Source organism: Macrosteles quadrilineatus, unplaced genomic scaffold, assembly GCF_028750875.1.
Source record: "Macrosteles quadrilineatus isolate MER2022 unplaced genomic scaffold, UCM_ALF_1.0 Scaffold_2__2_contigs__length_208266976, whole genome shotgun sequence".
Lineage (NCBI taxonomy): Eukaryota > Metazoa > Arthropoda > Insecta > Hemiptera > Cicadellidae > Macrosteles > Macrosteles quadrilineatus.
Window position 1 is genome coordinate 121,293,603 of NW_026542595.1, and position 15,532 is coordinate 121,309,134.

The 15,532-nt window shown below is 32.5% G+C and overlaps 1 protein-coding gene across 7 annotated transcripts in view; it reads left to right on the top strand.

Annotated features, from left to right (window-relative positions):
* LOC128987337 (protein turtle) overlaps positions 1–15,532 on the top strand; it is a 230,210-nt gene that overhangs the window by 192,478 nt on the left and 22,200 nt on the right. For all 7 annotated transcript variants that reach the window (XR_008490230.1, XR_008490229.1, XR_008490231.1 and 4 more), the window contains 2 exons: positions 12,999–13,230; positions 15,274–15,382. Coding sequence is in view for 4 of the 7 variants with exons in the window: in XM_054408126.1 (XP_054264101.1) it covers positions 12,999–13,230; positions 15,274–15,382 (341 nt within the window). In the remaining 3 variants the exon portion in view is untranslated. The remainder of the gene's footprint in view (positions 1–12,998; positions 13,231–15,273; positions 15,383–15,532) is intronic.

Here is a 15,532-nt window from a genome sequence, read left to right on the forward strand (position 1 = left end):
TGAAATCCATATTTTGTCTCTTTCACAGTTTTACTTGTAACCTGGTTGATAACCTTGTTAGATAATAAATATTCCCCTGCAGCAAACCTGCAGACCAAGCAACATCCCCTTAGGCTGATTGGATATTTCCTTAAGTATGTAAAATCAAATATATTCCATATTATATTAGCTTAAACGATTACCGCTACAGGGAAGTGTTTTGGTAAAATGTTAGTAGCTTAAGTATAGATAAAATAAATTTGTCAAATTTGATAAAAATACATCCATAACTACAACCGTTTTCAATAGTATCCATTTGAATAAACTTCACAATGTTATAAAACAATGTAATTAAAGTAAACAATTATAAAACAAATGTTTGAACATTTAGGTAATTCTGTTTACCATGATGGAGACCAATCGATATTCACCTCCCTAAGTCCCACCTCGAAGCTTTAAAGGATTGAGATAAAGCCCTTTGGCAAAACACCAAAAGAAAATATGGCTAATACGGACCCTCAATGTAGTAAGCTCTAAATTTGCAAAATGTAACTTAATTGGTTTTATGTGATAAAAAGACACACGTTTTATTCGGTATTAAAATACGGAGATGAAAGGTATAAATTTCTTGTCCATTGTTGCTTAAATTAGGAAGATATAATCTGTATTCAATTCCTCTGTAGGCTCATAACTTTGCTATAAGTTGGACTGCTAACGCTGCCATCTGCTAATCCAGGTGTTAAGCAGCTTAAACTTCATTATAATTGAGGACAAAAATAGAATTACTATTGTGTATGTGTTGTACTTGCTCGAATCTGTATAAATAAATAATAAAGTGTAAATCTATGTTTGTTGTTAACTGTGATATTTTAAAATACTTTTGGTCACCAATCATAGATTAAATACACCCTTAGACCCATCATTTCCTCTTCTGATATACATCTAGTAATTAAAAGTTTATTGAATACTAGTTATCCTAATGCTGAATTTGTTTCACACATTATGTCTATCCATGCCAGTGGCATTTATTAACGTTTTTGTAAGGGACATTTGAAAGGGAAAAACTGAATGTTTGCATCGGTTTGGTCGAGCTAAATGTTGTTATATCAGAAACAAATCTAGCTGCTAGACTAAAAAAAAATAAAATAAAATATCTAGGACCCTGAAACATTGAATTAAGATTACGTCATTGACGTAAATCCTTCCTCTCAAAATTATCATTCCTTAAAAAGAAAAATAGTGAAAATCGGTCGAGTGGATGATTTAGAAGCTTCGGCCAAAAACCTCTTGAATTTTTAACATATAGCATTATTTACGTAGCAACACTAAAATTTGCTTATCAAACTTTAACTCAATAGATTTTCAAGGAAGGCTGGATTTCAGTAAGAAATTGGCTGAGCAAACTTTACCGGTAGAGGCAATAATATTTCCCTGATTGAATAAACAGGTTCGAAGCACCTTATATCCTTCCCACCTGCGATGGATCGATTATATTTGCTTTTGCTTCATCGATTATATTTACTTTTGCTTCAGACATCTCTACTACTGTCTTACAATATTGTGATCAGTTAAATTACCACACATTTCGTTATTGAGCTTTAAAAAATCTATGAAACAATTTTAACACCAATCTACAAATTGAATTCCTGTTATTTAGGAAATATAACCTTCCTATGTATATCTGGGAAAGTGAAATTGAGTGTTACTTCTTATTGGTTTAAGTCAAGGCTAAGGTTTATATTTTACATGGTCTAAACACACATAGGTATAAAGATTGAAAACTACCTATAAGAATATTTTATTTTATGATCAGACGTCAACAGAGTACAAGACCATTTTTACCCGATATTACATTTTTAACATTAAAATTTTGTTTAGTTTCAAAGACCAATCCCTAGTACTCGTAAAATCTCTTCAACCCTTCGTGAAAGTCTCTGTAACGACTCTGGTTTGAACAGAAAAGTTTCCAAATTTGCCGAGAGCGGAGGTGATTTAAGGAGAGTTGTGCCGTGTGGATGGTTAAAGTTGGCCCATCAGTGTAGGACAGACACATTAGTGCGGCACACGTGTTGAGGCCGATCAATAGGCTCACAACTCCGTCTAACAAGCCTAAACAGTACTGGGTAGCTGCATGGTTAATGTATGTGCATGGAAAACGTTGAAGTGTATGCTGTTAGTAATATGTGCTAACCTACACCTTATGCAAGTTCTTATAAACGGGTTTTAAAATATCAACAGGGGTTTTATTCCTCTTAATATTTTGTTTTGTACTTTAATAATTTTTGAATATCGAGAATTAAAAAAATGTTTAATTTGATTGCGTACTTGTATTTTCAAGATAAATTCTAGGCCTAAATAGTAAATGAAGTGGCGTGCAAATAAATTCTATAAATAATAAAATAACAGTATCAATACAAAATAGGAAATAATGACAGTATGAATGGATGGGGATTGAAATTATACTACTTAGAAATACGTTCTTCTATCTTAGAAATGTTCTTATAATGAAATTTTCTAAGATTTTCTTTCAGACCTTCTTTATTAATAGAAATTAAATAACTTCTGCATAACAACTACAGACTTTATAGATAATTATTTATGAGCTCTAAAAATAATTCTTTTACAAATCATTTTGTTAAGATAAAAAATTAGTGTTTATTTAATTCATTTACGGAAAGCATATCTGTTGACTTAACAGTGGTTTAGTTCTGACAGTCCAACCACTGTTAATGTTCGGTGGAGTAGAAAAGCTTGTTTCATCTCTTAACTACCTTGTCTTGCGTAATTGTTCAACTGGAAACAGAAATGGGAAGCATGATATGGTTAAACACCCTGAAATATTGCAACCCATAACTTAACAGAGTTCATGGTAAAAGCATGTTTGTAGATAGTAGATGTTGATAGAAGTTCAGGTAACTATTCATAAATTGTATAATAGTTTAACTAAAAGTCTTTGTATGGAATTTAACTTCCCTACATTTTGTTTCGTTAAATTTCAAAACACAATTATGTTTGGGTAGTGATTTTTTTTACAATACCATAAAAACTTAAAGGGACCACAATCTTCAGCGTAAAACAGTAAAAATTAATGTTATGTAATAAAACTAGCACCAGGAAAGCTTAATGAAGTCTTAATAAATCAAACAAATTGTATCTATGTTAGTGTCCAGTATATTCAGTTTTAAAATTTCAAAACTTTAGGTTAGAGCCTAATGTCTCAAAACTTGTAGTTGTCATACCTACATAATAAAAAAAAACAAGAATTATTTTTTCCCAGTATAGTTATATTTCTATAATCTGTATTATTGTATAATTTGTATTATTTTGTTGTAAACATAAAAAGTTTAAAACAAATTATCAAAATTACTTTCAAATACAAAATATTGTTTACAACACCTAACTCAGCCGAGTGCATAAACAAGAGCTATTGTCGAGAGAACTTGGGTGTTACCAGAAGTGGTGAGCAGATAGCACAGGTTGGGAACAAAGGCTTTCAATTCAGGGAGTCGGTTTGCCAAACTTGCGTAACTCCGTAAGGTGATTAAACATCCTGAGAGGAGAATCATTGCAGGATATTACGATTGACTTTGGATCGCACACGTAGTACAAGTAGTACTTTTCATCCTACTGTTAAATCTCATACTGGTTTTTTAAGTTTATTTCAGATGTGAGACGGCGATAGTATCAACAAAATGTATTTTTCTCTAATTTTAGAGACGATTTTAGATTTGTGCTCTACTGTTTGGTTAAAACCAAAGAACGAGCTATTGTTTATACAGTAATTATATCAATTTATTTGGTTAAACAAGTTTATAAATTAGTTAAATAAGAAGAAACAAAAAGTACTGAACAAACGCATGCCCCTATTTACATGAGTGGACGAAAATAAAATTGAAATTGTCTTCAATTGATCCATATGAACAATAAAGCTATAAGGAAGTTTCTTTGATCGATGATATTACTTATAAGTGTGACAATGTCTTAAATATATTTGCAATACAGTTTTATCTTACGATTCAGATTCCGTTATTAGATTTTAGTAGTGTTTGTTATTGAAGTTTTGGAATGCGTTAGTTTGAATGACGTGCTTTTCTACACGTTGCCTACCAGCCGTCACACCCCTCTGTGTGAGGTCTGTTGTGTGACCTGGTAGTGAATGTGTTAAAAGTCATAGATTGGGTTTTTTTATATTGTTTGGACTAGAAATGTAAAATAGTGTCCTATGCTAGAACTATATGTTGGAATATTATGTTGGATCATTTTTTAAAATTAATATATTTAGTGTAGTATATTTGTTTTGTGTGAAAAGTACATAGAAACTAGTTTTGCCCCAATCTGTGTTCCTTACTTCATGATTAGATTGCCAGTGTGTGGTCAGATTATTAATTATTAATTGCTGATAATTTGTATTATGAGCCAAATTCAACAATCCTTGTGGTTTTTGTATTTTTTCAACAAAGTTGTTGATGTTTCAAGGTGTATTTAGGAACCTGCCAAGACTGTTCTATGAAATATTGTTCTAGATTTAAGTTCAACGTAATATGCTACACTATAATTATTTGTGATATTTTCAATCACTGTCTCTTGGATTTTTATTGTTAATGATCTAGGATGTGTGTAAATATTATTTTGAGATAGTTAGTTATATATGACACATTGAGTGTACAACACTTATGTATAAGGGAAATTTTATTTTATTACAATTAAGATGCAGCTATCAGCTAAGTGAAGTGATGAGTTTATTTTCACTTTTCCCAACAATGAGAGAGACTATACTACACACACCACATGTATACTTACCCTCAGACGACTACACTGGGTTTCGCATTACTTGCGGGTACAAGTCAGGCCCAACCCTGTGTAGTCGGCTCAGAGCAGACTGAGTTTCCGCTCTTTTACCCCCAGTTGACTGAGCTCAGCTGGATAGTAGTTTTAATTTGCATGTTTTTTCGTTTGTTGTCGTAAATCTGTTGAAGCTACATATTTGACTTTTACCTTTCACAAACATTTGTTGTTTTTGTAAGATTATTTTGCTGAAAGGTTTTTTTGCCTAAATATTTTAAACAATCCTAAAAATTATATAATTATATATTATATCTTTGTAAAGTGTACTCATAGATACAATTTTGTTGTTTTGTCTGTCACCTTAGTTTTGGAACATGATGTGAAGGTGAACTATAAAATTGTTTAAGTTATTTTATTGCACAGTGAAATATGTAGCTTTCTTGATGTGATTGGTGTTTTATATTTAAGCATTTATTTTAGCGTTGGTGCAATAAAAAAATTGCTGACCTGATTGAGGTTGAAGTTGTAATTGCAGTTGTTGTCTGAAACAAACTATCAGGAGGTAGGCCTTTGTATATGAAAATTTAACAAAAATATTTAGACGGAAATTTTAATCTTTTTATGATAGCCATTACTATTATTATAATATTTTTGAATAAAACTTAGCTGTTGTAATATTTTATTGAAATTAATACATTTACAAATTTGCTCTCCAACCTAAAAATTTGATTAATGTATTTTTTCATCAAGCTGTTGAAAAGTATATAATATACAAAACTTGTAATAAATATTCTAACCTAAACTTTTTGGAAGGTTCTATTAGGCTTTTGCTGTAGTAGGCAAAGTCATAAAGTTGCTTTTGTAGTTAAAGTAGTGTTTAGATAATTAATTGTAGTGTGTAGTAGTTATTTGTAAAAGTAACGAAAAATAACATGAATAAACAACATATTCTTTAACACCATTTCTTCATTAATTAGAAACAACACATTAATACCATACCACTAATAGGTTAATCATTAAGTTCAAGCCACAACATGAATCAGTAGTTAAAACAAACAAATAATCAACTAATCATCTCTCATAAAATGTGTGAAAAAATGTAAAAGACCCGGTCAAAACCATTTTGAAATTGTTTCTGTTTAGGTATAATAACTCTTATTTGTTTAAGGGAAGAAATAAAATTGATACTGTTATATTTCATTCTTGTTTTGAGAAAATAAATACAAATTTGTTTATACTCGTTTGCAAAACAATTTTAGCCCAATACATGTTACAACGCAATACAAATTTATAAACAGGAGAAAATCTGTTTCGCCTAGGTGATATAACCGTATTCAAAAGACGACAGTAAATTTCACAATATTGTTGTAGCGATGATGAGAAGTAATTCACACGGTGTTGGATGTTATTGTGTTATTGTGTGTCGGTGCATACATCAGTACAGGTTATTGTGTGTTGGCACACATGTCAGTAATGTGTTATTGTACGCCGAGCACACGTCTTGCGTTCCCCATCTTCTCTTGTAGGGTCTTGTTCTTGCTAGACGGCCTGTGAACTTCGTTTGTTCTTTGAGAGACGATCTTCTCCCCCGTATTAAGCTTATACAGTGTCTTTGAGATTTGACTATCACTGTCAAATTGGTCTTAGAATAAAAAAGTCTACCTTAAAATTTTATAAAAAATTTATTTTGACGGTTTTTAAGGTCATATTTGTGGGTTTTTACTTCTTTGCCATCGCTATTAGTTGTATATTAAATTTTTTAAACTACGTTTTTGGATATTCTAAATTATTCCTTCAAATATTTCTCTGTGTTTTAGCAGAGAACAAAACGTACAATTCTAATGAGCTGTGTAGATATTCATAACACAGCTATTTAAAACAAACTCAAAAACAACTCCATTTAGATTTTTACAAGTAGTACCGTTCTGTCTCTTCCTTCTTCTGTAAATACTTTTTGAGTACCAAATACTTTTGCCCTATTTTATTCTCTATTTTCTATAATCATTCTCCTCAAAAACACAGCACCGTTCACTACACACTGTATAGCATGTGTAACACTTTTGTCAGCAAAACGCCACTGCTTTCTCCGCCGCTCACGTACATAACACTACATAAACAGTGTTTAAATATCGCCAGTAAACGTAAGAGGCCAATTGGTAACTTAAATTTGAGTAGAATTGAGATTAACTTGAGATTTTAGACTTTATTCAGTTAAGGTAGCATTTTTAGATGAATGGAGCTGTTTTGGAAACATTGTTTTGTTTTGAATAAGTTGAACAGTGAACATGTCAATGAAACATTTTAATAAAAAATAGATCATATTAGTTATAGTCACATAGAGGTTGATATTTAAAAAGTTTTATTCAAAATTTTGGACTCAAAAATCTGCTCAGGAGTTACTTTTTTGCTTTCTCAAAATGCATAGTTCCATTTCAAATTGAACTTTATTTAACATTCCAGATAGAATTAGAATTGTTTTTAAACCTCACTGATGGATAACTTTTAACTTAATAAAAACCCAATTTTGTATTTTGTCAAAACAGCTCCTCAGTAGCTTGTTTGCATGGTGTTTTGGAATGTGTTTTATTATTAGTTGTTATTGGGGATAAAGAGACCTCAGTCAGTTCAATAAAATTTGCATTCAAAAGTTACATGATTTTAAAATGGTTTTGTATGACTCTCAACATTAAAATAAGTGTTTGTTTCATATTTTAGTGTGTCGACCTTTGGGTTTAAAAATATACGTTGGGTTTTAAAAATATTCTGTGCGACCATTTGTCACAAAGAAGAAAAATAAAATTAGTGCTAGGGTCTTTAATGATTAACTATTAATCATAAAACAACTATAGCTAAAAAAACTATAGATATAAAAACTATTGTAGCTTTAAACAATAAAAAATATTTAAATAAATATCAAACTAAATTTATAACTATGGCAGTGATTGTTTTAATTGGTTCAACTTTTGTGCCGCCGTGATATGTAGGGAAACAAAAATATTATCCAATCTTATACTGTATTAGATTTTATAAACCAATTCATGTGTTAGAAAACCTTAAAAAAATATTAGGGGTCTTTTAATACATTTACATTCAATACTATTAACTTCTTTGTAGCTTCAAATCAAGTTAACACAAAACAAACTTTCTATGAATTACAAAACTAATTTAGGTAAGGTGGTAATGCACAATTAATTTAGATAACACCATAAATACTCTATTGGTATGCAAACTAAATCACATAAACTTAGATAAACAGTTCAATGAGAGTCTATACAAACCATTTGTTTGTCAATACTGAAGCAGACATCCCATGTGTATGACCAGAAGCCAATTCTCAGTCTACAGAGTGTGCTTATGTTAATTTTATATCTTCTCCATTTATGTTACTGTGATATCTGATGAGTTATAAATCATGCTATATTACAATAATGGTGTAACATAAAGCACAAAAGCCTGGATTTGAGGATTGTTTGTGTGAGTATCAGGCTTATGTGGATGAAAAGGGTCCAAACTGACGGTCAAGACTCACAAAACTTTCACTATACACAAAACATTAGAATATTTCACTGCCACCGACAGTATTTTCAACGGAGAAGTTCAACCCGACTCCAACTCTCTCTTAAACTCGTACTTTCCTTAGATGAAATTATGTCAGTGACACTCAACGAACTATACTACTGGAACGCGCGCTGGGCCTACAGATCCGAGCCGGAATCTGGGGTTGCGTCTGGGGTCTGCAGGCGCCAACTGGTGGCAAGAACACGGGCCGCGACACGGTATATGCACTACAATATTGCTCTCGCAGCACTTAAAATGCCATGTAGACTCTGAAATAGTCATATTTTATAATATATTTGTTTTTAAAAATGTTAATAACGGTTTTAATTAATGGTTTTCCTTTGTCATTTGGTATTCAGAATATTTATACAAAATATATTAAAACTTATAGATGTAACGTAACTGGTAACTTTCATATTGAGTTTGTAATTAGGACTAAGAATGTCTAAATATGTACCAGGTAAAATAATACAACAATTTGTTTTTAATAATTGTATTTTATTTTAAGAATAGCTTTACAACATTGTACAAACATGACGTAGTTAATCTACATGTTAGAAAACAAAATTAATTTTTGTCAACTTTTGTCTTATTCCTAACTTGGAATAATTAGTCATGTCCAAAGTTTTCTGTTTTGCTATGTGGTGAGATACAATTTTAAAAAATATTTGAGCCACAGATTTAATCAAAAATAGTTCGTGGCTTCCAGTAAATTCATCATTACTCAAGTGCCCTTTGAAAACAGTACATGTGAAGTTGTTACACACTCTCATGGTTAAATCACTAGTGGTAGCCTTTGTTTCTGTTAATTTGAGTAAATAAGCATATTTTACAATCTTAAATACATCGTCACTTGCCCTAATTAGTTTGCCTTTAGATTTAAAATCAGTAAACCTTGTGTGTGATTTAAGGTCGGAATCACCGGTATGGAGTAGAGAGCTACATTCGTTGCATTTTATGTTCTTTTCTATACGCCTTACAATGACGCCACAAATGTAGTATAAAATTTCATCCTTATAACTAGAATGATCATAACTTTCCATGGCGTACATTGCCTTATCAATTTCACTATCGTCCTCTATGGGCAAATCACACTTGTCATGACCCAACTGTAGAAGGCCGAGGTGTGAGCTTGGGTCAAACTCAACGCAGTTAGCGTTTTCAGAAGCCCTAACACTGTTGCGGAACATAAGTTGCCTAACCGCCCAAGTGAACTGTTTGGTGTTGGGATTGTCGTTATTCCCACCCCTACTTCTAACACAGGAAAAAAATAATTCCAAATGGTCTTGACTTAACTTATAGGCTAACAAATAGCTAAAGTCATCTAAAGCTAACAACCTCTCTCTTAAAATACGTATACTCTTAATGTTACTTAAAAATCCTAGAGCAAATGTCTTTCTAGCATGATCTAAAATTGGCTTATTCTCAATTTCAAGTTTTGACAAGTACTGCTCTGCTTTATTAAGCATTTCATCATCTTTCCCTTGATTTTCCAATTTTATGGGGCCTTTGAACCCTCTTCCGTAAGGATCCCTGCTGTTTAAAAAATCAAAGAGGTCATTTATCACTCTTATAAACTCTACTGTTGGTAAACAGTTTATAAAATCAGGATGTTGATTCACACACAAATATTCTAAAGCGTCCGCTACGCTGGAACTTAATGTTTGTCCTGCAACTTTAACATTCATTTTTCGGTTTCTATAGAAAACATGTTTGTCAGACAATTTGTTACACATTTTTAACCCCAATTTTTTCTGTAAGTTGTTCAGCTCTTCAATATACTTGAAACAAATACTACCCGACTCAGATGTTATAACTTTCATGTCTGCTAGAGCATTTCGGGCAAGTTTTAACATATGTGGAGGATCTAAAATAGCACATATATTATAGGTGATGGGATCAAGTTTAAAAAATGGTGTGTCAGGAAATTTACAGCCTAAATGTTTCAAAGCACTTACGTTTGTGCTTGTTCCGTCAAAGGTCACACTTTGGACATTCACACCAACTTCATTCAGTTTCAGTACTGCCACTTTAATCAGCTGAGACAGTAAAATTGAAGAAGTTTTATTTACAAAAAAATAACCAACAACACACTTAAAATTGCCTCTAAGTGAAACTATTTGGAAAACTAAAGCTTCTGTAGCAATTTCTTCCTCATTATCTATTTTAAACCCTCCAATATCTACATATCCCACGTTTTTCCCCAACTTCTCATCATAAATTATTTGTTTTCTAATGCTCATTGAGTCGAATACTAAACTTACGTTTCGCAAGTGTTTCTGGTCTTTTGCATTATTTTGTAAATAAATAAACACTTCTTCCAAAAACCCAGGTCTACAATTAAACTTTGAGATCCATTTTCTTAGTGTGGCAGGATTAGGTAATATTAAATTGGATGCCCTCAAATATCTGTAAGCCTTGGGCGAATAAAAGTACAGTGTTAGTGCAAACTCTTTTACTTTTTCTGAAAACGTATGTTTATTCTTACTGATATCTTTGTTTTTGAGATTACTTAATAATAATTCAAGAGGAAACCCTGTAAAATTGTTTTCTAAAATTTCAATCAATGTCTCTGGCGCTTTTAATTTATTTTGTAAAACTGAAATTAAACCTTTCATTGACCTTATTTTACATTCCCTTCTTTTTAATTTTTGCTGCAGAATTTTCACTTTTCGGCGTAAGTGCACTTTGGTGGGAGATGGGAGATTGGCCGCATTCAGTGGTGATTGAGAAAGATCTTGTTCCACCGTCGGTGCAATCTGCAAAACAATAATGCATTGTAATTTTTACGGGGAATTATATGCATAAGACCAGGACTTTTTATCTATAAATCAATTAGGCATTAATAAAAATTATAACTGCCTTCAGGCCTTTCAAGACTAAACTCTATTAAATATATATCAACCAACGAACCATACTACTTACCTACTACCTAACAAACTGTAGTACAGTTCGTTGATATCAACAAATCAAACACCATTCAATACATTTAAACCAACGAACTATACTAGATACTGTATACTACTATACTATACAATACTGTATACTATAGTAATAGTATATAGTAACTAATTACTATACTGTAGTATAGTGCGTTGTTTTAAACGAAGGAGGCATTCCATCAATAACTATAGCCTACATTAATTTCAAGTTTCAAAAATGTCTTTCTGTGCTATAAAAATAGTTTGTTTACTTTAAAAACTTACCGATGAAATAGACGTGCCAGGTTTACATTGCAGATCATGGGGTAACTCAACGGGTAATTCCTGTCTGAGTAGTATTCTTCTCTGTTTTGGAGGTCGTTGTTGTAAATAAGATGGAAAATCAAAAACTGTAGGAATTGCTTCATTTTTGAGTCTTCTTAATTTAGTGTTTGGCAAAATTAAATGATAATCAACTTGTGTGAAATGTTTGCTGCATAAAAAGCTATAATTTGTGGGCTTGAAATTTTTCCTCTTTGTCGCAGTTATCCACTTTTTTAGAAGATTTTCATCATGCAATGGGAATCTAAAACAAAAATATACATCACATTAAATACAGGTAGCTTAAAATAACAAAGGTTCAAGCAGGACGTTCATTAGATTATGTTTGTTTAGTTCAGTACTGGTTTGAGTTAATAAAGGATATAAAAAATCATTAACTAGAAGACCAACATCAATAGTTTTGATCATTATGCACTACCTGGCCATGTTTTTATTTCACTCTAAAAATATTAGTTTAAAAAATATGAAATGCAGGCCTAATAATTTTATACCAAGCAAACATTACTTCGTGAAATATTGACTAAATTCGTGGACGTTAACCAAGTTAGCTTATTAACAGGCTGAAGAATTTACGTAGGCTACTTACAACTTTTAGATTATGAGGGCTATACAAATATGTAATAACATTGGTCAAAAGCATACTAATTAGATATTGCTTAATCTGTTAGGGATTCAGCATGCAATACAGTGAGGACTTACCTGTGAAAAGAAATGTCACTGTCTTTGGTCCATCTTGACGTACAATTGTACGCAGCGCAACTTTTAACCATTTTACAAAACAAAACAACATCACAAACAATAAATACTTCTTGTGTTGTATGGAGCAGACGTACAGAACTGAATACGAAGTACAGAGAATAACCTATAACTTTTCCCGCCAATTAGTGTTGCGACGTAAAAAGGCGGGAAGGCAAAAGGCGGGAAAGTAGTCTCGACGTATTCTTGCCACCAGTTAGCGCCTGCGCGGCCCTGGATGCAAACGCAACACACCGCTGCATGCGCTCGGAAACTACAACATGCGGCTTATGGGCAGCGCGCGTTCCAGTAGTATAGTTCGTTGGTGACACTAGAATATCCTTTTTAATTTGTGTTGACTGTAAAGTTTTGGGTTTCTTGTGCCTTTCTAGACCTTGTTTTATTCAGGTAAACCTGCTTTCTTTACAAAATACTATAATAAACCGTCCTTACAGTTTTGCTTGGTTGAAATCAGCATACTCTGCCAATCCAATTTAATTGTATTCATTTTTACTCTGAAAGTGGCTACTGTAACTTGCAAATGGGATGTCTAGCTCTATCAACAATAACAGACAAGCCACAGTACGTGGTTCACATCCCCTTGCATGCGTTGTATGTGTGACGGGTGGTGTCAGGTACAGTTGTAACACTGTTTGATGATGTTTGACTGCCGAGAAGGGCCTGGAGATCCCGATCTACATATGGTACGACAGTTACCCAACCCACAGCGGCGAGGGGTACGAAGGTCGGGTGTCGAGAGTGTCACCGGACTCTCCCTACGGCCTCGCCTCGCTCAACCTGACCAACATCCGTGAGAGCGACCAGGGCTGGTACGAGTGTAAGGTGGTGTTCCTCAACCGCTCGCCCAACTCACACAAGAACGGGACGTGGTTCCATCTCGACGTACATGGTGAGTTCCACTTTGACGTCATAGGACGCTAGCCCACAATTGTTATACATTACTTTTTAGGTTAGACCTAGGTAGGGGCATTAGATAAAATCCATTGATGATTGTCTTACAATGCATACTCTTCGAGCTTGCGAAATCCTTTTTGAGATAATTCATAATAAATTATTTGTTACACTACATGTAGGAGACAATGCAACAATGTATATCAGCTGATCCGCAATGAAGTAGAGGATACAGGGATACCAACTTATGCAGCTGTTTTGTCCTTAAACCACTCTTGTTGCCTGTAATTTGTGTTGGGTTTTTTAAAAAAGCACTCAGTATCAAACATATTTTAAGCTCAAATTAACAAAACGTCAGATTATTTAATAAAAATCTGAAGGAATCATGTTTCTAGAGTAAAACACAAACTCAAAGTTTTTAAATGTAAGCAGGACATCTGCCACTATTCTTTCACACTTTATCAATCCATGTAAATATTTTACCACAATACATGTTTGTCACTTTGATAAATATAACCTTAAACAGGTGTAATGATGCGAAATATACGCCCAAACATTGTTATAATGATGATTGATATTTGATTGGTCGATGTAAATGAGGCATCAGTTTTGTTTACACTTTGATCAACTGATGAGGAATTATCTGTGTCAACAGATCGTTACTATTTGCCCACATTAATATTCCTCTATGGTTGTTGATTTTATGTTATATTTTGTATTACATAAAGTTAATTAATTCTACTACAATTTTGTCTAAATATATTACCAGAATAAACTACACATTTGTAGAAATTCTAACTGTAATTGCTCCAAGTTGTAACGTAATTGAACGTGAAATAGCTAAATGTTTCATGTGAACTAAAGCTTGATAGATTGCCCAAGTTTTGTGAAGCATAAGTGTTTCAGCTTGCACTAGTGACATTTCTTGCGAAACTTGTAACTCTGTCAGACAGAAAGTTTGTACAGTGCCTCATCAGTGTTGCACTAATTCCATGTTTTCAACAATTAATGGTTGTTTTATGATAAAGGAGTGTTAAAGTAATTGTAGGACATCTAGTTCACATACTACTTTAAACTGTCTTAAGACACGGTTATACTGTCTTAAAATGTTTCAAACTACTAAAGTTATTAAAAATCTCCATAACTTTAAAGGGTTGTTTTTTTTTTTTTTTTTTTAATAAAACCCCCATTAAAATAGAGGTACAACTGGTTTACTCTTGGAGTGTCGCTGGTCATGGTGGGCTGGTGTGGTGGTGTGGGTTAGTCATTTGGTTCTAAAGCCTAATACCACCACTCATTATGTGGTTTATTTAAGTTATAACATTAATCCCGAATTAATGTGGTTAATTAATGTGGTTTGAAGTTTAAAGCTTGAGTTGAAGATCTCTGGTAATTTTTTTTTTAAATAACATGTATCTCACAGGATTTTAAATCTGTATTAGAGAATGGCCGTAACTAAAAGTGAAATGATAAGAAACACTTAAATTTAAGTAGGCCTTAGAATCATTCCCAAAGGTTAGAAGAGAAATGCTGAGAAAAATAAGTCAAAGTGCTTTTAGCAAATTTCCCACACAGGGAATATTCTATTTTATTTCAACTGATTGTTTTGATAAGTGTAAACATTGAACATATGTCTCTGGTTGTATGATTATCTCAGAATAATATCTTTGATTAGGAAGAGTAGCAGACATTTCATTCTCATGTATAAGTTTAAGCCAGTTTTAGATTGAAGTCACCATTGAAGTTGCTGCTACCAATTACTGATTTCTATCATATAACACAGACTTTTGAACTATTGTATACTTTTTCCCACATCAATTTTCAAAGTATAAAAAACGGTAACTCACACAAGTGTTCTATTGGTTATTTGCAAGAGAAATCGAATACAATTTTTAATTTAGATGGAGTGACTACCCTAGTATCTAAAAGTCAATGTTAGTAGATTATGTCTTATCAAATTTACATTACTTGGAAAACAAATGTTTACAGATACATTTGCTCTTCAAAATTTTATTTTATTAAAAATTAAAATCTTTTCCAGCCCCACCCAGATTTAGCGTTACACCCGAAGACATAATCTACGTGAATTTGGGGGATGCCATCATTCTCAACTGCCAAGCGGAAGGCACTCCCACACCCGAAATTCTATGGTGAGTAGTTGTTAATTTTTGTTTCATTACATTTTTTATTTATATATTTCTTAGGAATTAATATTAATTCCTTTAAATAATTATTCTAATTATCAAAGATCTTGTTATCGAGGTTCGACTAATATTTTTCACATGACATTGGCAATGCAG